The sequence below is a fragment of the Plectropomus leopardus genome, chromosome 22 (genome assembly GCF_026936395.1).
Source record: "Plectropomus leopardus strain MGB_pleo_1.0 chromosome 22, ASM2693639v1, whole genome shotgun sequence".
NCBI classification, from domain to species: domain Eukaryota; kingdom Metazoa; phylum Chordata; class Actinopteri; order Perciformes; family Serranidae; genus Plectropomus; species Plectropomus leopardus.
Genome location: NC_142197.1, coordinates 4,831,347 through 4,858,615, shown reverse-complemented (window position 1 = coordinate 4,858,615; position 27,269 = coordinate 4,831,347). Strand labels below are relative to the sequence as shown.

The 27,269-nt window shown below is 39.1% G+C and overlaps 2 protein-coding genes across 3 annotated transcripts in view; one reads left to right on the top strand and one right to left on the bottom strand.

Annotated features, from left to right (window-relative positions):
* The window catches only part of trhde.1 (thyrotropin releasing hormone degrading enzyme, tandem duplicate 1), a 201,330-nt gene that overhangs the window by 41,559 nt on the left and 132,502 nt on the right, over positions 1-27,269 (bottom strand). For both annotated transcript variants that reach the window (XM_088072648.1, XM_088072647.1), the window contains 4 exons: positions 21,582-21,695; positions 4,352-4,489; positions 4,191-4,256; positions 884-949 (listed from right to left, as the gene is read on the bottom strand). In XM_088072648.1, coding sequence (XP_087928774.1) covers positions 884-949; positions 4,191-4,256; positions 4,352-4,489; positions 21,582-21,695 — 384 coding nt within the window. The remainder of the gene's footprint in view (positions 1-883; positions 950-4,190; positions 4,257-4,351; positions 4,490-21,581; positions 21,696-27,269) is intronic.
* Positions 8,553-11,176, top strand: LOC148185848 (transposable element Tcb1 transposase). Its single transcript, XM_088072777.1, has 2 exons — positions 8,553-9,207; positions 10,358-11,176. The coding sequence occupies exons 1-2, from the start codon at positions 9,029-9,031 to the stop codon at positions 11,160-11,162; spliced, it is 984 nt and encodes a 327-aa protein (XP_087928903.1). The 5' UTR covers positions 8,553-9,028; the 3' UTR covers positions 11,163-11,176.

Genomic DNA, 27,269 nt, shown 5'->3' with positions numbered 1-27,269 from the left:
TGAGGAGAACACTGAAAAGTTTTAATTTCAGTTTAGTTTAAAGTTGTGACGTTTTAGTGAAATGCATGTTTTGGGGATAAATAAGACTTGGATTATACTACATGAGTTGTGTGAGAGTTTGTAAACTGATATTTTGATATCGCTTTTCTGCTGTTAAACGTAGCTGCTGTTCATCTCAGTTCATCAAGAATTTTCTCTGTTTTTGAAAACTTCGTTCACCATGGAGGCATACGAGAAAGTTTTCATCACAGGGTGAACAGCTGATACACGAATGATCATGTGAGGGGTGATGTGTTCTTTTAATTAGGTCATTCTCCACCCTCAGTAACTGGTAAAAGGTTAATTAATACATAGTTCAAAGTCACTTGACTCTCAGGTAATTGGAGCTGTGACTGGCTGGCCGCTCATTAACGAGCCGTCTCAGTGTGACGAACGGCGCTAACAAAGATGAATCTGATCAAACAGACGCTTTTCCTGAAGCTCCCTGCGTGCAGGACAAACAAGAAAAGCAAGCCTTGCTGCCACCTGTCAGTCATGTTACCATGGCAACAGGACTTTTTCCCTCGCCGCCCTGTCTCATGAAGCTGGTCTTAACGAGCGTCTCTCTAGCCTTCATTAGGATGGCTACCTTAAATAATAAACAGCCCCGTCCGTCTCAAACCCCCAAAGAGACGAATGTGGAGCAGTTTCAGGTTTTAACCCCCGGCTATCAGGGCTGAGCCAAGACCTTCAGAGGGACTGGATCACCTTTAGCCTCCCCCACTGCAGGTGCTGCCCGCTCTGGATCAAGGCACTAACACTGTACTGTGAGAGGTATCACTGCCCTGCTCTGGAGCCTCCGGGGGCGGGGAGGGGTGGTTCAGACAGGTGAACAGATTGTTACCTGAGACAGTTTGCTCCACAGGTCGTCTCTGGCTGCGTTGCTGTACATGTGACTCAGAAGATAATCCTGGAAAGAAAAACAGAGAACAGGTCAGAGCTTTAGCACATCAGTAGCTCTGCATTTGCAATATACTGTCATCATGCAGTAATGAAACTCATCTAGTAAATACTAATTATTAATGACACAATATACAATTTGAGGGAAAACTGAGTCTCCATATCAGTGATGCCACCGGGCAAATCTGTCCCCCAAACATTTTCAAAGTCACATTCACAATAAAAATAAAATGATTCATACTGGGAGTTTTTTTGTACTTTTACCAAAGTGCATAAAACAGCATGGAAATAGAGCGGCTTGATTAAAAAAAGTGCCCCACACCCTTGACAGAGGTCCTAGCTAAACCATAATGTCCTAAAATCCTAGAAAAATCCATAAAATCCTAGAAATGTCCTAAAATCCTCAGTATCTGCTTTTTATTTGTTTTCATGGTTTGGGTTAGTGGTCTCTTTAAAACTATGTTACAAAATTATTATAATTTTTAGGCCCTTTTTTGCAGCAACTTCCCTTTGTTTAAAACTTATTTTCAGGTAATTTTCTTGTGTTTTTGTTTAAACTAATTTCTTAATAACGCTTGGGTCATTTGTTGTTCTGTCGTTTCTCATTACTTTCTTCCTCTGTTTTAAAAGAAATCAAGCCAATTTGCTCTGTTTTCAAAGGGTTCAGTGATGCGGCAGCTTCGTTTTCTGCCTGGTATTGGTCACTGACGGTTGTGTCTGGCGTCGTGTGTGTGCTTCGCAGGTATAAATCTCATTCTTGCTGCAGTGGATCGGGTAATAAAAGCTTAGTGAGGTTGGTGGACGGTTGGGTTTATAATAAAACTAGAAATGGGAGGAAAGTAGAACAAGATAAGACAGAACACCTACAGAGAAAGACTGCTAATCTGCTCCTCAGCGATACAGAAGATTTCTCAGTCAGGTGTCATGGTGTGTGTGGTGGTTGATAAGGCAAGAGAAGCTCTTTATTGGACCGAGATGACACACATGATAACGGCACCGTGTGTGTGTGTGTGTGTGTGTTTCTGATAACTCTCACCTTCACTAAAGCTGACCTGAGATAAAAGCAACACAAACAGCAGCATGATGCACATAAACCCACCTGATAAGAGTGAGATAAAGATGAGTGCGAGTGATAATAATTTCATTTAAATACATTCGTTATAAAGAGCTGGGAGGTGAAAGATTCCTGGCTGCTGATGAGGACGGTTTTCCCAAATGTGAAGATGACACGATCCTTGACCTGCACTCTTCATCGACACATCAAACGTGTTCATCGACAAGCCAAATCTGCCGCTTTCTGCAGCCAGCTGGAAACCTGCAGGCTCTAAAAACTCCCTGTCCGCCCGTGAATATCTGTTACAGGTGTGTCCAGGATACGCTACCCAAACCCATCTCATGCTACAGATATAACTAACTACACTAAAGTCGTGTCGCCATGACTACGAGGCTGTAAAGCCGTGTTCGGCGTGGCACGGCAAACATTTAGAGTTCATAATTTGTGTCGTAGAACAAAACGAGAAAGTATCTTAAGCTTGTGTTAACCACAGACCTTATTTCAGTCTTCCAACCAAAATGACTCATTCCTGCGGTTCTCTATTATTTTGTTTTTGCACAAACAATAAACAGAGAACGACTGAAGGACTGAAACTAATATAGGTGGTGTGGTGTTGTGTTCAGCATTGTATATGGACCTGTAACACACACACACACACACACACACACACACACACACACACACACTGCTGGATCAGCAGTGTTTTATATAGAATCTGGTTCTCAGTGTGTTCCAGGTCACTGACAGTTTCTGCAGGAAAATCAGGACAGTGTGTGTGTGTGTGTGTGTGTGTGTGTGTGTGTGTGTGTGTGTGTGTGTGTGTGTGTGTGTGTGTGTGTGTGTGTGTGCACGCATGCAGGGGAACAAAAACTATATTTAACCCACTTTCACCTTACATCATATGACATCATTTTTACATTAACTGCTGACAGTTTTCCTCCAGTTCTGTGAATAAAAATTCCCTCACTTCTGTATTAATAAATTCAAAGTTCATTCTCAGTTTTCTGATGTTTCTAAGACATTAGCATCAACCAGTGTGACGCATCAGAGAGCCGGTTAGCAGCTACACATCGCTAAATAATGCAGCACGCCGCGTGATGAACGCCACACATGTTGTTTGTTATCTACTCTACAATCTGCCGTATCTTTCAGTGGTCTGCGTGTGTGAGAAAAATTTATTACTCTCAATATAAAGCCAAGAGAAAAAAAGAACCTGTCCCCTCACATTACCTCTTGCTTTCTCTCTGATTCATGTTTCATCACTTTGTACAACAGCCAGCGCCGACATTCTCCACAGTGGATCAATTTATTGAATTCTACTTTGAACTTGTCCCTAAGTAAACTGCGATGAAGCTGGAAACATAATTCCAAGGAACTTATGGTACCTCATTAAACTGAATTTTATTTTTTCATGTTCTTCTGTCACACTGCAAACATCCCCGAACCTCTGAAACCCACCGCCTGCGGGAGGTGTTGAATCTTATGAGGTGGAGATTGCAGCGGCGGGTAGTAACGTATTACAAGTAAAACACATGGGAGTAAAAAAAAAGTAGTTTTTCTAAGGAGCGGGTACTTTTCATGTTCCTTTTTTGAAACTGTACCTCTACTCTTTATATTTTTGAGCCAGTAAACTACTTTTTACTTCACTACAGCGTAAATGTATTCTTTTCTTTTCAGCTCGACTGCTATAAATGTGACTCTATAACATTACTGCCAATTTGCACCTGAAAGACAATAAAAGTCTGTTTTACAAAGATGCAATGATGATGGAGCAATATATTGTCGTATTGAGGATACCAAATATCTGTCCTTTGACTATTCAAATTGTAGCCACAGCACACTTTAAAAAGTGCCTGCTCAAAGGTTGTATCCAGGTCAGTCAAACTGGATTGAAATATTGTTTTACAGCAGAAAAAAAAACAGCAAAACTTCCTCTCAAACTGCCCCTGCAGCCAAATCCACTTATTCACCGTCCATCTGTATACTCAGTCTGCTCCAAACTGTCAGGGTTTAGCCAAAATATTGCTAAACACACACACGCAAGCACACACGCGAGCACACACGCGAGCACACACACAGTTTCTGTCTGAATCCAGGTGACAAACCACATTAAAGCCAAACTGTGCCTCTCCCTGTTGTCCTCAGATATAAAAACCTCTGTGTACACAGCTGGACCTGCAGGACGACATGAACTTACATTGAGTCCTTTTTGGAACAGCGTCTGTCCCATCACGTTAGCCAGCATCCGGATCAATGCCGCCCCCTGCAGACAGTACGGAGAAACACACATTCAAACAAAGTAACGAGAAAGCATGAACACTGATAAATTAATTACATTTAATTCGCTGTGATCGGTACTTTTTTGTAGGCGATCCAATCAAAGACTCGGTCGATGTCCGTCGCCTGCTCCACCTCCTGGGAGATCGGGTGGGACGAACTTAGGCCATCCAATAGCATCACCTCGTGGAGGACATCAGTCAAGAAGCGCTGCTTTTCCTGAAAAGACACGTTTGTCTTTGTCACTTATAGGGACATTGTACTGACGTGATTTCTCTGGAGGTTGACCATAACCACTAACAAACGTTGAACCTAATTCTAACCATAAAACTATGTCTACATTTAAAAAACAAACAAAAAAACCCACAAAAACAACAGAGGAGTAAGATGCTTGGGAGTCCTCACAGTGTATTTGTGTGAACAGGTAATTGTTCTCACAACATGATGATGTCTACAAATCTACAGTGTATTTGGTATTCTTCCAGCTCAGTTTACAACAGTAAAATTACTTAACTCTTGACCTAGGGGACTCAGATGTCCCCACAATGTTGGTGTGTGATCCCAACAATGTGATTAATACTCTGCACAGCAATTTTTAGAATCTGGCGTTTGCTTTGGTTTCCCTCCAGCTCGGCTTTCACCAGACTGCAGTTCAATAATTAAGTTTGGCAAAACAAAGTTGGTCAACAAACTGTTGTTTAATGGAACAGTTGGTTCTGTAAACAAATGTTTAGTTGTGTGATCAGTGTGGTTAATCTTTGTTTATTGTAATCTTGTTTTCTTTTCTTGTTTCCACTCTTCATCCCGGCTTTATCCCCGTAATCATCTTTCTTAGTAAGTGTGCTCCTTCTTTCCTTTTCCCTCTGCTCCTCCATCTTTCCTCTCCTTGTTGTTGTCAATCTTTTGTCTTTGTTTCCTCTCGTTACTCCTTTTCCTATTTCCTCTTCTCTCATCTACTCTCCTGGTTTCAAGGTTTTAATAGACATCTGCAAACATGTTGAGCTGTAACGAGCTCTTTCTAAATTACCCATGGGATCAGGCTAAATCCGGAGAAGTGCGGCTCTGTCTAATTCATGGATTACAGTGTTTACTATGGAGATTTGGTTTTAATGAACCTCCATCTTGTTAAACTATAGAATTGTTGGCTTATTAAGTTTAAGTCGTTAATGAACAGGAACTTTTTTTTTAATTAACGGTATCTGCTGGGATCTGGCTAATGTCTGGTCCAATGTGGCTCTGTGTAATTCATGGATTAAAGTTGTTTATTAAGTAGATTTGGCTTTCATGAATCTACATCTAGTTAAACAAAAGTTTCTGGAGATATTACATTTTTAATGAACATTAGGATCAACAGAAAGATGTTTATTCTTTTAAAGTGATTTCCCGGTGTCTGCTGGGATCACGCTACTTCTTGGCAGATGTGGCTCTGTGCTGACTTGCATGAAATATTCATCTTGTTAAACAATACAATAATTGTAAGTAGTCTGAATTTAAGAATGAATACAAACAGAGGAGCCGGTCTAAATGTGTGATGCAGAGACTGTTATCTTTCCGTCGTCCCTGAAGATAAACGGTGATGTACCTGTCTAATATCTGGTGTGAGAGTGATAAAGGGGTTCAATCTCAGTGAGTAAACAGCGACCATGTGTTGAAACCAGTAGCAATGCTTTATGTATGATTGGAGATGTAGTGCAACCATTTGACTTCATGGTTGCTCACTGAAATCAGCGGTTCTGATCATATTTGATGTGTATGAAAAAGTGCATACTTTAAGTTAAGAGCTCGTTATTGTCATGGAACAACACAATTGCCACAATAAATGTTGGCATTGTACATTTCTGCAAAACCATGGATATGTTAAATTTGTACGTTACAGCAGTTACGTTGTTTCTCTATGTTTCAACAATGATGCAATGAATGCACAGATAGGTTAAAGCACAAGATCAATCTGAGATCCACTAATGTATCAGTCCATTTTTCTATATATTTGTCTTTCTTTTTTTACACGATCATCAAAATAATCAGCATAATCTCAGGTAATTGTACATGCCACGCAATAAAATTTATATGCGCTATAAAATGGAATACTTCTAACGGAAGAAAAGCTTAATGTAGAAAATTGGGGAGTCTGGTGACTTTCTCGCTCAGGGAATAAAGAGCACACTGTGGTGACTCTTCACTGATTTTGTCAAATTTTACACGTTTACCATCAAAAAAAATGCTTTTGTTGTCTTCTTTCATGAATTTAATGTAAATGGTGAAATCGGGTAAAAGTGTGTTAACGATCATCTGCTACTTATATTGGCAGGTAAGACACACTTTCTCGCTCTGTTCCCTTGCCTCTTTTTTTTGGTGTGGTAATTACAGCCAATAACACAATACACAGCAATTTTCTTTGAATCTAACAAAATTGGTATAATGCGTCTCCAGCAGCTCAATCAAAAACTATAATAGAGACGATTCCGCTGCATTTTCGAGACCGCAATTTCTGGGACTGGTTGTTTGCAGTCATAACAAAAGCGGTAAAAAGGACTGTGTGCCGACACATCTAATCGGCCGAGTACAAGACAATACCAGTGGTGTTTGGGCTGTAGATTTAAGCCCCTCCGAGATACTGTGGAGGCCACTGTTGCAACAATTAATGCAATTACTGTGAATTCTGCACAACCTTGCAATTTTGTTGATTCACCGCAACATTTCTGCAAATTTGACCAATCACTGCACTTTAATCACAGCAGTCCCTCACATCAAACTCACAAGTTCTTCAATGTTTTTCAGTACAAGGACATCTTGGTCAAAGGAGAGAGAGAGCAGGGACTCCATAGAGAGCCATCGTACCTTTTTAGGCAGCATGGATGGAGGCCAGTGAAACTAATTTTTATATTTTTCTTACTTATTCAGTCTGTCTTCCAAACTCTGTGCAGACTAATTTGGATTGATGTTTGACCGCAGCTTAGGTGGAGATGGATGGTAATTAGTCGCAGCCCGTCATGGCATTACGCAGGTTAAGGGGCTAAAATCAACATGTTCACCCGGGTGTTGTGTTTCCATCAGTGACGATCAGAGCCAGAGCCAATAAACACCTGTGACTACTGCAGAGTCATTTGATCAGAGTGTGAGTGCTGATTATAACCTTTCCCATTACGTTAAAAAGACAGTTGTGGGTGGATTTGGTGTTTTTTTTTGTACAGCAGAAAAGGGGCTTTAGTATCAGGATGCATTCTTGACTTCTACTTGCTTTTCAGGTGGGTGACAGCATAAAATCCACTTTTAGATAGAGGAGTTGTTGCAAAAGGCAAATTAGTTAATTAATTAATTTGGATTCATGTTACTATGTATTAAAAAATAAAACTAAACAACGAGGATAACATGCCAATAATATGCAATTTCCATTTTCACTATCAGAATTTTTAAGAAAAGCTGCAATGAAATCAGGCAACACTGACTGAAACAGTACCCCCAAAAAGAATAAGCTCATGCTTATTAAATGTATAATCTCACCTGTGCAGCCTGTTCTCTCTCTTTTTCGTCCACACGTTTAATAATTACATGCGCTGATTTTATATTGTAATGTTTGAGAAGCTGTGTAATTATTGGTCAGATTAGTTCAGTGCTTCTCTGAGATGTTTGTGATGTGGTGCTGGTCTTTACAGTGTAATGTGTTTTTACTCAAAAAGCAGCATTCTGTGAAGCCGACTGCAGAGTTGAACTCTCTTGTATTCTGCTTCTTGCTGAAAACATCATTAGCATTAGAGTCTACCTTTTTGTTTGCACTTAATGGGCCATCGGTTTGTCATCCTTACAGGTACCCCAGCCTCCCGCAGTCTGAGTGAAAGGGCTTTTGTTACTCTGAGTACAATTTTCTGTGTAACGCCTGAACAAAGCACTTAATTTTCTTTCATACCTTATCTTGATACACTTCATTCATTTCATGAAATAAGCACAGAGGGGGATTTTTGCTACAGACACTCGTTTACATGCACAGTTAAGTAGGCCATTTGATTGGACTACTGTCCTTGTCCGAGTACCCAGCTAGCAATTTTTGGTTTTAAAAACACTCTGAGAATGGTACAATGCAACTGATTCAATTCAGTCACATTTGCAGCAGCAAGTTTTCTTTTAGTTCCCAGAACAGCCCCATCCACAGCAGTCCATTGCTTAGCTTCTGTGCCGCTGTTGTTGGACTGTACTACATTTAGCTGGGCTGTGATGTTAAAAAAAAGTATAAGTATATATATATATATATAAGTATAACCTCATAAGCAGTGACAGGGAGCACACGCAGAGCACTGAGTCCAGTTTAGGTCCTGAAGTGTTTACATGATGGAATAGCTCGACTTCAACCAATTCAACCAATCACATTATCTGGGTGTGTTAGTCCGAGTTCAAGAAATTAGACTTGGTCCGATATCTGTTGGACTAACATATTAACTTGTTTTTTAAAAGTCCAGTTTTAGTTGGACTAACACAACTGATTTACATTCACATTGTGTTTTAGAGGCAAAATTCTCTATAAAATGAAAATCAACACCTATTCAACTAATACCTTCTCAGGATCACTGTTTTTTTTTTTTTTTTTTTGTTTTACATCAAATTTACAAGTTATTAACACAACAGAGGGGGACGGAGGGACTGTCGTTTAGGAGGAGAAAGCTTGATTCTTATTGGTTAGGCTACCTGTGGCAAACTTGTTTGGACACACCCACTCTGTGTGCTCTATAAGAGGAGCATTGACCTGCCTCACCACAGACAGCAGAGATGACGCACATCAACAGAGAGAGCTCCCAACAGATTCGTCTCATGCGAGCGAGTGGAAAATCAGCACATGAGATCCAGCAGCATTTTGCCAATCTGGGCATCAAAGTGTCGCTGAGGACTGTGAGATATCACTTCAAGGAGAGACAACCACGCCACTCATGTCCGAGGAAACTGCACCAGTGAGTAGCCAAAAGAGTTTAAACTGTTTGAAAACACTAGCAGTCCACTGTTAAGTCCATTTTTTGCATTATTATACAGAACCAAAGAATGTCTGCATTATGCTGCTGGGATTTTAGACAGCATGCTGGCATCATGGAAGCAAAACAAGCATGACGGGCCTGAATAGCACATCAGTATCTCGTACATCACGGCAGTAACAATCATCTACCATCTGTTACATGGCTGCCGATCTCGTTCTCTGATTGCAGAGTAATAAGCTCCTGGACCTCTTTATTTTGCCAATTTGTGGACATTTTCAGCTGCTGTTTATCTCTGAGTAAGCTGCTAACTGCTCTCCGCTTTTTAAATCTCACGCAGAGGGTCGCACACATAACACACTATTAACATGTCACACCCGTCCCATCGATGGTCCCATCAGGCTCTTTTACTCAGAAGCCAATTCAGCGCTGTTATTACCTCTGCTGCCGGCTTAAAGGAGAGAAAACTCACATACCCTGATTTTGTGATTTTAAGTTTTGCAAAGAAGCGAGGCAAAATAACCCTTTGAAAGATGGATTGACATCAATTTTCTTGTGCTGCATTCAGATGTAAAAATTTGACCACTGAACTAATTGGTTTGATTTCTTTCAAAAATATGGGGAAAAACGGCAATAAGCAACTTGGCATGAAATATCCCGGAAAATGCAAGAAAATTAGTAAAAGGTGACAAGAAAATAACAGAGACAGACAGAGAGAGGGATCATTAAGAAATTATCAAATAACAAGGAAAAACTATGAATAAAAAAAATAATTATTACAATTGTTACAAGAAATACGTTATTATTATTTTATTTTATTTTTTCAGGTCATTTCCTTTCTGTATTTTTAAACCACACCTCCTTTCCCCATAATATCAGGTAATTTTCTTGTAACTTTTTACTAATTTCTTGTGAATTTTTGGTCATTTCTTGTTAAGTTGCTCATTGCCGTCTTTACATATTTTTAAAAGAAATCAAGCAATTTTCTCAGGTTTCAAAGGATTAAACTAGTGGTAAAAGGAACTAGTCTCACCACAGTGGAGTTTTACTGACAGTCTCTGAAACAGCTGGAGAGATTTTCTTTGTGTATGAAATGTGTTTCTTTGTCTGATGTTTTTTCTGATTCCCACAGTAACATCCTGGTGGCCATCGATGAAGTGACCAAGAGCAGCAATAAGATGAAGGCTCAAGCTCTGCAGCAGAAAATTGAAGCAGATTTTGGTGTTCAGCTTAGTCTGACCAGCGTGCGTCGCGCCCGCAGGAATCTGGGGTGGAAATTCGGAAAGCCCACCACCTGCAAGATTACAAAAGAGCTCAACAAAGAGGCGAGACTGAAGCAAGCTCTCCAGTGGCTCGAGTCTGGGGAGACGTGGCACGACGTGCTGTTTACAGACAAAACAACAGTGACTCTGGAGCAGGATGCCAAGCTCTGTTTCCGCAGGAAGGGCCACCTTGTTGCCAAATCACAGCGAAAACATCCCTTTAAGCTCCATGTTTGGGGAATGATATCCCGACACGGCGCGGGGCCAATGGTCATCTTTGAGGGAAGCATGGACAGACAATACTTTGAGAACGACATCATCAGAGCAGCTGCAGCACCGTACATCAGGATGCATTTTGGGTTACAACACCGCTTTTTCCAGGACAATGATCCAAAGCACACCGCCGCTGCAGCCTGCATCGCATCTGAGGGAATCAACTGGGTGAGGACGCCGCCAGAGTCACCGGATCTGAACCCCATCAAGCTGGTTTGGCTCTCAATGAAAGAATTCATCCGAAAGGAGGTTAAGCCGCGCACAAGACAGCAGCTTGTCCGAGCCATAGGGGCCTTCTGGGAGATGAAACTGACCCGTGAGTTCTGTAATGAAGTCATTACAGGCTTATCAGAAGTGCAGAGACTGATTGTGAAGAACAAAGGAGGACCGAGCGGAAAGTGAGCAAACGTCCAACAATCCACACACGTTCATTTCTGCATTGTTTCATCTGGTTTCACACTGGGTTTGCAAAAATAAACACTTATTTTTTAAAAAAATGCTCCTCTGTGGGTCTTTTTTCTCTCTCACATCAACACTGACTGTGTGCTGGTCCAGGTTGGCTCTCTATTCAAATGGGTATGAGCTGCATGAAAAGGCGACTGATGTACACATTCTCACCTCTCTCCAGGTGATCAGCTTGAATGGGGGGGTGGAGAGGTGAAAATGAGTTCAACAGTTGGCTGTTTAGCTGCTTTAATGTCACCACCAAACAGATGCAAAACAGAACCACTAAAGAAAAAAGTCTTTTGTGCCAATTCACAATATAAATGAGGTAAAAGTGATATTCACTCTAAGTGCTGGTAGTTAGGAATAATTATTAAATGTTATGATGAATGTTTGAGTTAAAGCCTTTTTGTTATTTTGGTTTTTCAACAGCCAGAAAAGAGATCAGTAAACTGTAGAAAGCAGCACGGAGGCCAGTGAAAACATATCTTTTTATACATCTATTACTTATTCAGTCTCTCTTTCAAATTTGGTGTAATCTAATTTTTCAAGTTCGAGTTATTTATAGAGCACATTTGAAAACAACAAACGTTGACCAAAGTGCTTCAAAAAGAAATTAAATAAAACAAATGCATAAACAAAATAAGCCAAAGGAATGATCTAATAAAATAGACGTATATAGGATAAAGTATAGCACGTTCTCATTGTCAAATGCTGCTACTTTTTCGGTGGTTTTAAGGTCAGAATGCCACCGTTCGCAGCAGTATGATACGCAGCCGGACGCTACCATCACAGTGGTATGAAAAGCCACTAGTCGACTGGATAGCACCTGGCCTGGTAGTATAATACCCTAACGGACTGCGTCGGTTCGTAAAATACCCTGCTGAACGCATCAGGTTGAAACGCTGCCAGTAACATAATATAAGGAACAACGATACAACAATATCCGTCCCTCCCATTACATCACCAAACTCACTTCCTTGTTTCTGATTGTGAAAATGCAGACGTGTATGACAAAAACGTCTAACATTTACCAACAAAAATTACTGCGAAAGACCGGTCACAGCAACTAAACTGTTACTGCATGCAACACTGAGGTGGAACACAAACACTTTTGTGCCACAAAAAAAATCACTAAGATTTGCTGAAAACAGCTGAAAAAAGACAAGACCAGAAACCACAACAGAGGCTGTTTCATGAGATCTTTGCTGAAAGAATTATTCGGTGTACGAATCACAAACTCAAAAGTGCGTTTTTATTCTCACTACAAGAAGTCGCCTTCAAATTGTCCTCTATTTTCATTGCAAAAACACCTACAAAAAATTGCATCATGCATCAGAGTTTTTTGAGAGAAGCTGCCGTGGAATCATTGTCATCGCTGGCATTTTAGGCCGCAGCAATCCCCAAAAAAGCCGGCGCAACCCTGGAGGGACTGAATAATAGCTGGAAACTGGATTCCAGCCGGCTCACAGCCAGAGAGCCTCCAGCTGGGAGCAGCACTTCAGAGTGGCTGGGACTGTAAATGAACAAAAACCATGTGTCACATAAACTGTTTGTTTTGAAATAAATCCTTTCTGGGACTGAAGGAAGCGAACCCGACGAATTCCTGAATGTTTTCTTGGACTGATCCCTCCTCAAAGGATCTGGCTAACTCCTGGGTAAAGACAGACTGCTTTTATTTTAGAGTCAACACTAACAGAGACAGAAAGAGGTAAACAGACAAAATCAGGGGCTCCGCCGCAAATTACACTATTAGTTAATTAGTTAAATGGCACATTTGGATGAAAATTTCTCTGTGAGAAATTAAAAGAGTCGAAATCAGACTAAATGAGACATCGGCTCTAATTAACAGAGACTTTAAGTCACCTGGAGAGAGAGAGAGGGGGTCCATCTGGTCCATATGGCCATTATGAACCAGATGGACCCACATGTGGAGGACAGCTAATGGGCCAACAGTCAGTGTAAACACAAACACACACACACGCAGATGGAGGGACGGGGCTGCGTTCACAAGCAGCTGCTGAACTTTAAAACGTCTGCTCGTCTCCACCCTCCATCCTCCTCCACATCCACCCCGTCATTCCTCCTCTCCTCCCCTCCTCCCCTCCTCCTCTTTATTTCAGCGTCATTTAAACTTGTCCGGATGACAGACGTGTCTCTCTCTGTGTAACACTGAATACTAATTCACTGCCTGGCAGGTGTCGCACATCAAATATAGTTTAGGTCAACAGTTTAACGGCTTTATTAAACTCGGAGCTGTCACTGTAACAATACTGATGAGTCACACTTTGTTACCAGATGAAACGATACAGTTGATATTTGTCAAGCGTTTATGAATTTGCCATAAAGTTAATAGCAACATATATTTCTTACAGGGGCGTTTCCAGGATTTAAGGACATTAGGGGCAGAGCCCCGACCTCTGCAGGGGGTCCGGCATTATTTTAACTTTCATTATGACTTGTGGTGTTAAAAATATTAATAGTTGTTAGTGATTAGCACTGAGGTGAAACAAAATACTTAATTTTAATGGCTATCATTAAAACTGTATTGACTAGAGTTAGAAAAATAGTCTGTATTTTTGTCAAAAGTGACAGAATCTAACAAAGCGCATTTAAGTACAATTATGGATGAAGTTAGAGATTATTAGATGCAGGGCTTTTTATCATTATTAGAGTGTTTGTTACTAATAAGAGGGACGGAGGTGTTGAAAAAGGAGAAAATTTCTTTTTAAAGCACTGGGGAGGATCTTGTATTATTTTTTCTTTTAAAAATGGTGATTTAGTTTTTCTTTTAAATTTTTGTGGGGAATTTGTGTCCTTTAAAATTCGTGGCGATTTTTTTTCTTAAAAACTTTTTGGCATTTTTTTTTCTTTGAAATTTTTGGGTGATTTTTAAAAAACCAAAACCAAAATAAAAATCTCCAAAATTCAATTATTTATTGTAGCCACAAACTGTCAAAACAGAAACCACCACTGGATTTTCACATTTCAGGTCCTTGAACACATCATGTGGGACGAACACTTCATGCATTTTTCAGTCACCCTGGGAGGCTCAAGGAAAAATCATTTGTAGCTTTTGGGAGGATCAACACACATATTTCAATCCGGGACAATTTATAAAAAATTCAGGGCTGAAGCCTCGGACAGCCAGGCCTGAAGATGCCACTGATTCCTTACATATCTTTGTTGTTACAGCCTCAGACTGCTTTTCATTCATCTGTTAATAAACTACGTGGAGGCTGATCCAGGTCCAGTTTTAGTGGATACATGCACACTTTTTAGGAGCATTTCCCTTTTCTCCGGGTTACAGCAGGTATGTAAGACCTTTAAAAACTCTGAGTCAGGACTTCCCTTTTGGTTTTATGTATTTAATAGATTAAGTAACCCCACAGGTCTTTTCCTCTCTTGCAGTTCACCTAAACTTAAGTTATTGTGCAATCAATCCTGCAATGAATGGCTTTATTTACCAAAATCCTTCTGATTTTATGTTGCTACTCTTTTCCCTGGAGACGAGGGATGTATAGCCGTATGGAAAATTGTGGGTAATGTTGCAAAATCACTGACCACGGCTGTTTGAAGGAGAAGGCCACAGATATTATATATGTTTGTTATTGTCAATAAATCCCAGAAAAACAAGAAAACAAACAATAAATTGCTATCTGTACTTTTTAATCAAATAAATAGGCCGAAATTGTGACTGCTCTATTTTCAGCAACGGATTAATCCACAAGCGGCAAAAGAAGTTTCATATTGTGAAAGCCGAGACCTTTTTTTTACGAAAAATTGCCATAAATCTCCGTTTATCTAGTAATGAGACATCCGACTGATTCCGATTGAGCGCGCCACATATACCAGACTACAGATACACACACTGTTTTAAGGGATTTGTTGTGTGTAAAAAAGAAAATCCTCCAATTTATCTTTAATGCAAATATTGAAGTTTTATTGAATTTACAGGATATTTTTGTCGGTTTTTCCTCATAAACGGCTCTCTACATGTCCGAGATCCGTCAGATAAAATGACATTTACCAGGATAGATGATTAACCCCTGGGTAAACCCACCCGGGGGTTAAACCGACTGCAAACCCACTTTGAAAAATGGAGAATGATTTGAATACACTCTTCTCTCGCTGACGGGTAAGTGTCAAGAGATGAGAGGAGAGGAGGAATATTGATTGTTCTCTGCTCTCTATAAAACATGAATATTTCATATTTTCCAAGTCTGTTTGTTTCCCATCAGTTATCTGTTGTCATTTACCTCTGACCTGCCGTCTCTCTGCCTCTTTGTATTCAGCAGATTAACTGATGTAATGCTGTGTGCTGCGCTGGAAATGGTACTCCAATTACTGAGTAAAAACACAATGTTATTACTAGTACTCAGCTCTTATTATTGATAAATTAATACGTGATATAAGCACTTTGTTACTGCTGTCGATGGTGGGAGAGGAAGTACTCAGGGGACACCACATGTGAATAAGGTAAAAAATGTAACCAATAGATACACCTTGAAACTTATCCAGCTGATTACTTACATGAAACATTATCACAGAAATATGCACATATTTGCATACATTTCCATAACATTAATCGAAATACTGAATAAAGCCAAGAGGTTTGTACCAAGGGAATATTGGATATCTTTTTCTTTCTATCTCCATAAAATAAAATAAAAAAATAAGAAATCAAAAAACACTGTCAGTAGTTAAAAAAGAAAAAAAAGTGATTTTTGCCTTGCTTTTAGAATTTAAATGTTCATATAAATCAAGCAATTAATGATATATGACAAAGCGTCTTGTAGGAAACTGGAAAGTTTGGTGTATATAAGTAAGACTAAAGTGGAGATTTTTCGCTCAGTATGATAAAAAATATTTCGCAAAAAATAGCATTTAAAGATATGTATTGTAAAAATTTTAAATATTTTTTGACCCCCCCCAAAAAAAGAAAATAGAAAAAAAAGACACTACAGGTGGATAGGGTAAAATGTTTAACCTTGAAACTTACTCAGATGAAATCACTAGCAAATAAATATGCATTTTTTTCATTGGTTTTATAAATAAAATTTAATATCAATAAGATAGTTAATAATATATGAAAAAAACTTTTCTATGAAAACCTCCAGAATATGGATTGGAATAAAAGTGGAAAGTTTGGTGTATTTACTGAAAAAAGTAGAAAATAATAAGTTAGGTACCTCGTATTGCAGTTAAATTAATTTCAGTTAGTTTACAGTTAATTTCCACCACAGCTGTTGTGTTTGTGTGGAGGTCAAATTTGGGTCAGTCCCTCATTACTGCTCTATTGTGTCCATACAAAACAAATATTATGTCTCTTGCTCGCCATAGAAAAACACATTGTATTTGGTATTTCAATTAAAACAAATTAAATGTTTTACCACGGCTGTAGAAATAATCCTACCTTCATATTTCTTACTGTTTTATTTTCATTTGACTTGTTTGTACGACACTTGCAAATTAAACATGACTGTTTAAAAACCACTCTTTGTTTTACAAATCAACTCTTAGCCCACAGGTGTGTCGGCCAGTTTGCCTCTCTATTCAAATGGGTGTGAGCTGCTTAAAAAGGTGACCGACGTGCACATTTTCACCTCCCTCCAGGTGAAAAGCTTGAACAGGAGGAGGTCCTGGGTTGGGAATGTGCTCCTCAGGTGGCTGCTCAGCTGCTTTTATGACTCACCCAAACAGATGCAAACACAAACCCGCTGTTCTTTGTCGTGAACAGACTTAAAGAAAAGAAACTGACACTAAATGTGGTCGTCCACTGAACATATAAGAGTGCTGAAGTGGTGTGATCCTGTTTGGTTTGTTTAGCTGCGTGTAGAAGCTGTTAGGTGATTTTTTTCGTGTCTATTTGTTAGTATTTATGGCATATGTGGTCTAGTTTCAGCAATTGTTTTTTTCGTAAACTCTTTGTTTAAAGGCTTTCCTTCAGCTCTGATCTTCCCTGTATGGCTCCATGTAGCGTTAATGATGCAGTGTGACACTTAAGGTTACTTCAGAGAGCTGCTGCTCCGTCACGGCTTTGATCAGTTACTCAGTGTTTTTGTGTGAATTTGGTGACTCTGAACTGAAGCCATTTTAAATGCCAAAGTCACACAATAACACAAACAAACTAAGGCAGTTTTCCTCTGCACAAAAAGCTCGCTAACGTCCACCAACACCTGGCTTTTTAATATAAAGGGAAAGGCAAAACTTCACACCTGCATGAAATGACGACCAGAGCGGCGGTCAAACATCGATCCAAATGTAGTTAATATAGTATGCAATATATAAAATGAAGTAACCACCGAAAACTTTCATGTTACTTTTTACAGTTTAGTAACCAAAGTGTAAAAATAAACTATTTGTTTTAAAACGTTTGTGCAGGCTGCCTTAAAAATCTAATTTGACTCGATTTGAGAAAACAAGTTGAGGTAATTTTGTACTGATTCAACTCATCTTTTCACACTCAGAAATTTAAGGCATTTTAAGGCATACTAACTTTTTTTTGTTTAGATGAACAGATCAAGATTCATTTTTATTTTTGTCTATTTATTTTAATGTGATTATCGCATGAAGTTAAATTTATATTTCATTGACTTTTCCACTTTTTACAATCCATTATGCGATGAATATTTGTTTTCTCTTTATAAAATGATGCACTTTGTTAACTTATTCTACGATCTAAAATGTTGTATAATTTTTGCAAAGGCATTTCTTAGTGTGACTGTTAAAGTTAAACTGACACTGATTTTTTTAGGTTGTTAAAACACATTTTGCTGTTGCCTCGGTCCACAGCAGCATATTGACTGGCCTCTGTGGTTTTAATCCTGCTTCTCTAAATTGAGATTGTGACATCTAGTGTAAGTAATATGCTGTTTATGTATAAGTACCTCATACAACCCCGCTCCAAATGATCCCAACAACTCCGCTGTGGAACGATGTAATGCGACCTGATTGGCTGAGTGATTGATTGGTCGGTTGAAACGCTCGGCGGCGTATTTCCTTCTGGTTTGCTGCGTTGTGTTCGTCTCCCTGCAGCGCCGGCTGTGACTCACTGCTGATGGAAACGGCTTTTTAAATAAAAACCTGTATTATAAATAAATTGCTTTATCAGGAACAGACCGCTTTATCATCGTTGTGCTGGTTATTGGAGAAACACTTTGTTTCTATTAAAGCGTCCAGCCGTGCAGAACCACAGTAACAGGGATTTAAAAATGCCATGTCGCTCAGAAGCAGACTGTGTGTGCGTGTGGGAGATAAGGTGTTTTGGTGTAACACGTTTCTCTATTGGAAGTAAATCACAACGTACTTTGGCAGAAACAAAGCAGGAGGAAGTGTGTGTGTGCTGTAATTTAAAGTTGTGCAGCGTTCACTGTTTCTCAGAAGTTCTCATCGAGTTTGTCAGACGGGGGGAGGACGGGAGGTCTGCGACTTTTTGAGCAAATTTGAGAAAGATTTCTAATTTTATTGTGTTTAGAGCTGACTCACTCGCTGCATCAATTTGTTTTCAAACCACGAGCAGAATAAAATAACAATCCTGAATATCATCTGCAGGAAAACACTTTTAGAAGGAGAGGAATCAGATATCGATCCGTGCGAGTGGAAGAAGGTGGAAAAGTTCAGGAGGAGTCAGGACTTCCTCCTCCTCAAAAGACAGTTTTAACTTTTGTCTTGTAAACAAACAATGTCCAAATGGTTTTAGAGGTTATGTAAAGTTTTATACAACAAAGAGATACAAGATAGTAACCAAGCAGTGGACAGATCTTTAGAAGGATTTGTTTCAAACATTCTCATTTTGTTCATTTATCGCCAGAAGGAGAATTCACTCAACTGATAAAAAAACATTTAACCCTTAGGGACTGAGTGGCACATTTTACGCCCTTTTTATTCTTCACTGATAATTTCAGTAGCGTTCATGCATATGTCATACATTTTGGCAAGATTGTGCATTTTTGTTCAATCTTGGGATTTCCAGCTCAGCTCCTACAATAAGTCTAAAATACACTGTGTGAAGAGAAGTGTTACATTCACACTGTTGAAAAAAATGCTCCATTGAAACCCATTCAAACTGCAACTTCTGATCCCGCAGCCATCAAAGCATAAAAACATGCACTGTATTATTTCTGCGTGTCAGTCTGGGCTTTTTCCTTGTAATTTGGAATGTAATTTCATCCTTTTTTTGCACCTGATGACATAATTTGTTTTTTTTATCATATGTGGAATATAGAGAAAATACATGCTATTTCCACCAGCTGCACCGTCACAATCAATGTTGCTGCAAATCACACGTCCAAGACTGTGATAATAACAACAATAAAAATACTTTGCATGTAGTATACTGAAAAATATTCATTTTTTTATCATCTAAAAAAGTGGCATCCTGACAAAAACCTGGCATTTAAAGGGTTAAAATTCTGAAAATTAATGAATTTTTAATACTTATGATTAAGACTGATGTTGGTTAAATGGGTATTTATCGCCTCCGGCTGTGATTGGCATTGATGGATCACTTGCATGAACACGCTAATTTCAGCTCCATAACCGACACTAATTACGTCTCCGCCCAAGCGCTCAAACATCGATCCACATTAGTCTGCACCGAGTTTGAAAGAGAGACTGAATATGTAAGAGATATATAAAGAGAAGTAACCAGCGTAAAGTTTTCACAGACCTCTGTTCATGCTGCTGTTTACCTGGTCTCTGGCTTGTCTGTGACATCGAACATGACACACCAAACAAAAAAACAAGACACACACACATGCACACACACACACACACACACACACACACACAGAAAGGCAAACTCATCTGCTGCAGAGCCGTGTACACAGCTCTGGTCTACTAGCAATGGGAAAACAGTCTATGGCCTATTTTTAGCGGGTTTATCTGTGTTTAAAAAAACTGTGTGCTAACTTTGCTGGAAAAGGGGAATAGGACATTTCAAGCATCAAATACTTTATTTTCTGCATTCTGGGAAATTCTTATGCACCAATGTTTGGTGGAAATGTCTTTGTTTGTGTAAGGGAAAAAACAAAATTCAAGCACCAAGTGACTATTCAAAAAATATATAACTATAATGGAATATAAAGCAGTAAGGCTCTCAGGCTTGCTGTGTTATCTTTTGTTTGGGGAATTAAGCATCTTTAAATGTGCATCAGTAGCACATAAGTGTGTGTGTTACTTAGTAGCAGCACACACACTGTACTTTATTTTGTCTCAATCCCACACACACCGTCCTGCTGACACAAATACTCACTAGACCACCAAATGTGGATTAATCCGCCGCTGAAAATAGTCTCCGACAAATGTTTTCTCCTGTTTGTTCGATACAGTGAGCAGCTGTCTGAGGAAATTACAGATTTCATTCATAAAATGTTTTTGTTTTTAATGGTATTTATTTGTCGGCATTAAGAACATTACAGAACAGCAGCAGCCTGGTCTGTTGAATAATAGAAATACTATTCAATCCAATGCACTCCTGTCATGTTTTATTGAAGACAGACTATAATTTATTCATGTTGTGTACATGTTCATGTATATTTTTGAGATGTGTTTAAAGATTTACATCTGCAGTAGGAACCAATGCATTTGGAGCTGAAAGCCACAGACAGAAAGTCTGAAGTACGAAGAGACTGTTTTGGACTGCACTCGAGATTTGTTAACAATAAGAAAAATATAAAATAAAATATTTTTAAAAGGTTGGTTCAGAAAAACTTTTTTTTCTTCCTGTGTGGTGAAATCTAAGAATGGAGATATTTTCAGGTTTATTCTGCCACCACCTCAGCACAAAGCAGCTGAATGGAGTTTTGTTTATGTTACTCGAAGCGTTCACAAAAAGTGTCCCAGTTCCTCTGGATAATCCTCCGACCTCTCTGTCAACAGTTTCCATCGGGAATTATTGTCTGCCAAAACACAAACGTCACCAATAAAACCTTTCGACACAGAGAGACTCCTGAGCAGGTTTGTTTTTATCTTTTGGAAAAGATCTCCGCTTTTTCTTTTCAAGTCAGGTTTTCTACCAGTGTTGTGTTTGGTGTCTGGAGACTTTTTAATGTTTTACTCTGAAATAAAATCAGATACACGTCTGACCGACTGCAGCCTTGAGCTGAAATTCTGACTCAGCTGAAACCATCAGAAGGGCAGAAAAATGTAATTTCATAGGACGGACGTCCAGAATATCTGAATGCTCTTCAACATGCTGAACTGAAAGATTTTCTTTTTCTGTTTGTTGTCAGTAAAAGATCTGAAGCAAATAATAAAAATAAAAAAATACTAAGGCAAAAAAAGAAACAACAGGCGTTTCTAGCTTTCTAACTAAGTGGCCTGTCATAGAGAGATTAATGAGTGTGACAAACATGAATGAAACCGTTTACTCACCATGTTCCACTTTGGGAAGAGGAAGTCGGTGCCGACGTACTCGAAGAAATGAGCGAAACCTTCTTTCAACCAGACGTCCTCCCACCACACCGGAGTCACCAGATCACCAAACCACTGAAAGACACAAAGAGGAAATGATTTTCTTTAATGTGGTTTCCTGTCAGATATAATAATTCAATCAGAAAAGATTCATAAACTCCCGATAAGTCGAGTTTCCACACTGACGAAGACGTTCTCGTAGTCAAACATATTTTTAGAGGAAGAGGACTTGAGGGAAGCCCACATCATAAATTATAAAAAGAAATATGTATATTTTTAAATTATTCTAACTCAAGCAGATGGTGGATTTCACACCATAACTATAGCAACGACAAGAGTAGCTAATGATATTATTTCATGTTGTGCCAATGCTGGAGTTAATGATATGTGTATGTTCAGGCACAAAAACCACTTGATATGGGTTAAGAAAAGATCATAATCTAGTTTAAAATCTTCACTCTGGTCGCTCTAAACATGGCTGAAATTGTTCCGAACTCCTGTTAAAAACAGCTTTTGTTGGTCTCAAACAACATCATCCGCTATACATACCAACTCCTGACGAGAATCTCACATACGTGTAATCTGAACTACACCATTTCAGAAACGCTGACATGATAAATATGCAAATGTAATATACTCAGAGTTTACAAAAATGTGCAATACCAGCATTTTCCTCTGACGACTGGGCTGTTTGTGTATGAATGCGTGTCTGAATGGGTGAATTAAAAGCAAATTGTGAAGTGCTTTATCTAATAAGGTAGAAAGATGCCATTAAAATGCAGTACTTCTGATGTTTATCATGTTCTCCATCTGAATTTAGAGTTTCAGCAATTTCAAATTTGCTAAATAAAAAAAAAAAAATGACGCCAACCGTCCACGTATCATGTTGCCACCACAGATTCATCGTGGCTGTTTGGCGGCGTACAAGGACACGGCGAACCATTCTGTCTGCCAGCGTTCTCAGCTGATATATTGCGGCCTATCAATGGTGGCTTTTAGAGATCTTACGCCAAAAGCACTGCAAAAGTGTTGGTTTTTGATATCCAACAGTTGTTGAGATATTTCACTAAAAAACAAGAATTTCAACCTCATGGTGGCTTCTGAGGAGACGTAAGAGGATCACCAGAGTGACTGGGATTCATCCTCTGGGGAACACGAGTGTCTTCATAAAATTACATGTCCATCCGTCCAATAGTTGTTGAGATATTTTAAACAGATCGGTGTTCCCATCCCCGGAGCTGATGACATGACTGAAACTCACAATACCACAAAGCATATTTACTGCAAAAAGGTGCCACATTTGGAGACAATGAAAAACAAAGCCCAACTTTAATTAGGGAGAGTTAGTCTCCTTGCTCTCCTGAAGGACTGACTTGGTCTCCACCTGATGACGCCAAACCAGCTGAGACCAGCAGAGCGTCTGTCCTGAGCCGACCCCAAGAACCAGCTCTTATTCATGAGCAACGCCGGAGGACAACCAGCAAAATTGCTCCAAAGTTGGACAAAAGGCAGCCGTGGGTTTGGCGCTCATTTATTCAGCACCCCAGCACCTGATTGGACTGTTCTCCGGAGCGCCGCGGAGCCTCGTCAGGGCGAAGCAACAGTGAAGTTTAATAAAGGCGGAGCACGTAGAAAATAGACTGAACTCTGCTGATAGTGAAACGTATGGCCACGAGAGTAATGCATTTGGATCGGGGCTGTTTCCTGGCAACACCGCCTGAATGAAAACGGTGTAACGTTTGGGAACAAATGTGTGTCTCTGCCAGCTTTGTTTCTGAGTCTGATCGTTTCCTCTAAAGCGCCGGCTGCAGAGCGGGTGGCAGACGATCTTAAAAAAACAAAACAAAAAAAAAAGTTTACTTCGAAATCACTTTAACCGTCATTAAAGCAGGAAACACACACACATCCGGGCTGATACCTCAGCACAGCGTGTGTGTTACTCTGTATGTTTGGCAGCGCTCAGTGTTTCCGCACTAAATTGTCCTTCAGCAGATCAAAGTGTGTATGTAAAGCAGAGAGAGAGTGTGTTTGTGTTTAAGTCCAATTTGCATCACTTTGCTCTGCAGTTGAAACAAGTCAAGTTTAATTATGTCGCCAAAAGTTTGTCCACGTGAAGCCACAACAACCTCTGTCCTCACACGACAACAAAACTGGCCCGTGTACAATCAGAGCTCATCAGTCACACCACTTTCCAACTGATTTCACTGTCACACTAAAAGTTGGGAAAAAATCAGTTTTTCTCCCTCGAGCTCAATATTTTGGTGTAAGGTCGTCCTAAAACTTTTTTCTCAACTTGACGTTCTGATAAAAGTTTAACCCTTAAGGCCCACTTTAATATTACGCACGCTCGATCTGAACATTAGCTGAGAGCGGATTATGAGATATTATCAACAAGGAAAAATGTTAATAAACTATATTTATAATTCTCTAAAATATATTTTTTAAATCATGTTACAGAAAAAAATAATTAAAACTTATCTAATATTTTTTGTAGTTTTTTTTTATTTCCTTTTTTATTTTTTATGTACTTTTTAAAAACTTTTTTTGCTAATTTTCAGGGTGTTTCTTTTTAATTTTTTTAAGGGGGTGCATTTCAACATTTGTGGGTGAAGTGTTGACACTTGAGTCAACATACTGTATTTGTTCCACAGTTATTTAACCTTTTAAGCAAAAACTCAATTAGCAACCTGGTAAAAAAAAATCCACAAACTGCAAGAAATGTGTAGATTTAGAAAATGATTTTATAAAAGAAAGGGAAATTTGTCTCAAGAAAAACTACATGTATAATTATCATAATTACAGATTTAAACTATGTTAAATTATTACAATGATTTTTAAAAACTTTTCCAGTTTCTGTCTGTCTGTCTTTCCTAATTTAAGTAATTTTCTTGCACTTTTTACTAATTTTGAGTAATTTCCTCTTTTGTTGTTCAGTACCTTCTCCCCATACTTTTGAAAGAAATTAAGCAAATTTGTTCAGGTTTCAAAGGGTTAAAGAACTAAACACGTGGTAATTTAAAATACATTAAAACTAGAATATCTTGGTGTATTTTACCACTTCTCAGTTCTTTAAAATCCCACCTTTCTGCCTTTCATTGCATGTTTTTTTTATTTTATTTATTTCTTTTTACAATTCATTCATTTATTTTTCTAACATATTCAATTTTAGCCCGTCAGTTCTCATATCTTTTAAGGGCTAAATCAACTTGCATTGCCTCAGACTGAACCATCTTGAATAATTAAAACGAGTCCACTCTCTCCACCTGTGAAGCAGAGGAATGCATGTGTGCAAAGTGTTCACACATGCATATTAACTTCCTCCACTTCCTGGCGGGTTGACTCTATGTCTGGGCAGGGATTCAAACCGACCACCCTGTGGGAGCTGGCAGTCTGTTCAGCTGCTGCCGCTGCCTGGCTCAACAGGCGGCCGGTTCAGCTCCCTGAGGCGGAGCTCCAGTCACACCGGAGACACGCTGCGCTCGATGGAGAACAAAACACCGCCAGATGAAGCCGCATGATGAGGCGTGTGAGGCAGAGTTCAACAGCTCAATCTGTGCTCTGTCTCTGCAGAACTCCATTTAAAAATACCTCATTTTTACTTTTAAACACAAATATCTCAGATTTTTAGGAAGCATTCAGTTTGTTGAATATATGACGGATACGGATCAGGGCCAAATATTAATGCAGCACATATTCTTCATACACAGAGTGATCAATTTCATGTCAGCTGGCTGATGAAGTAGCCCATTAGATATGCAGAGTGGCCCTCAACCTCTGGAGCATCTGAATGTCATCCAAACATCAAAACCATAGGCAGCTTCAATTTTTAATTAAAGATGGGGCTACATACCGACACATTGTTGTGACAGGCGGCGGGGTTTGGTCTTAAATAATAAAATAATTTCATTAGAATCCAAAGTCTTTATGCCCTTTTTTCAGTGAAAGAATGGATAAACTGTTCAATCGGCCGGTGAGCAGCGTTGCTCTGTTGCTTGTTTTGATCCAGTTAACAGTTAAAACAAAGCACTCGTGAAAGAGTAATGTCTGAAGAAGATTTTTTTATTTGGTCTTAACTCAAATTTGTTAGGATTTTCTGGGTGTGCCAGCTTTAGATTAAGGTGGTGCAGGTACATCAGGGCTGCTGATTTCAGGATATTTTTACATGGATTCACCTAATAAGGTGACACTTGCATTAAAAACGTTTACATAGAAAAAGGCTAATTTACACTTTATATAAGCGCCGTCTCACCACCATTATAGTGAAACCATTATAGTGAAATGAATGTACTAATAGCATGACGACATCATTAACTTTTTTCCACGCCCAAAGTTGAATCCAAGTTAGCACCAATAATCACAAGTCCAACTAATTTACAACTAAACACACAACTAGTGATGGAAAGTACCTACATATTTAAATACATTTACTAAAGTACTACACTTAAACTGGCGATTGTAAAGTTTTATTTGCTGTAACTTGTCATTATGAAGTAAATGCTGATTGCACAATATAATGGCTAAAGAATAATGAGACCATTAGTGTTGAGACTGGTTCCCAATAAACCTTGTTTTCGCAATGCAGCTCTGCTCACAGGTATTATCTCCTGGAAAAATCAAGAATGGCACCTTTTCAAAGTCAAAAGAAACAAAATAAAACTCCGAAAATGGAGTCTGGGGGGTTTGGAGATGGAGATTTTGGGTCTGTTTCTGGTTAAACAAAAAGATCTATCTATCCTTTCCATAATGTCAAACACTTAGAATAAAAATCTGAGTCTGTCTGTGACAAAAACAAACACTTTTAGTGGACGTACACTGACAGTGTGAAGATGGTCCAAGCGGTTAAAATGCAGCTTCACTACTGCTGGCTGCAGCGCTTTTGCTCAACACTGGACCAGTTTCAAAAGTTGTTGTTCCCATAAGTCACTTAGACACAAAAACATGGGAAAACAGAGTCCAGGTTGGAAAATAGAGACGTTACCCTTTAATTAAGATTCTGTTGACTTGTAACAGTATTTTTACAATGTTGGAACGCTTCTATGAATACTTTTTCTGCCCTTGCCAACATCTCTCCCGCCTCAAACCAGCGACACAATACAGCAGCTGCATGTGATGGATTGTACTTGCAGCTGCACGCAGTAATAACCCCCGGTCAGCACTATAAAGACAGTCGTGCGCTCCCATATAACCACGGGACGAGTTAAATCTGCTGAAAAAAGTGAGGATCAAATACGTATTTAGCGAGATTTCTTTTCTGTTAAATTATTGAGTATTCTGATCAAACTGCAGTAAAATCAGTTTTCAGCTCTTTGATTTTTTTTTCCTCCATCAGACAATCTGCTGCTGAGCTCTTCTTTCATTAAACATGACAGTTTACATTTGATTTTTGTTCTCCAGCTTTGAAAAGGATTGTAGCCTTTATCCTGCTGGATGGGAATGTTAGAAGTGGGTCACTAAGTTTTCAGTTCTAAGCAAATTGGTTTCATGCTGGTACAGTTTGTTCAGGCCTCCTGACAAATATAAAATATAATTAATTTTACACTTTTAGTTTCACAGTGACAGAGTCAATGAAAAGGACTAATCCTCTATAGTGGTTACTACTTCTGGAATAATTAAAAATGATGACTTCTGTGGTTTCTACAACACGCTTTG

Coding starts and splice junctions, on each gene's coding strand:
- LOC148185848 (XM_088072777.1), top strand. CDS start 9,029: ATGACGCACATCAACAGAGAGAGCTCCCAACAGATTCGTCTCATGCGA. Junction 9,208..10,357: donor TGTCCGAGGAAACTGCACCA/GTGAGTAGCCAA, acceptor TGATTCCCACAG/TAACATCCTGGTGGCCATCG.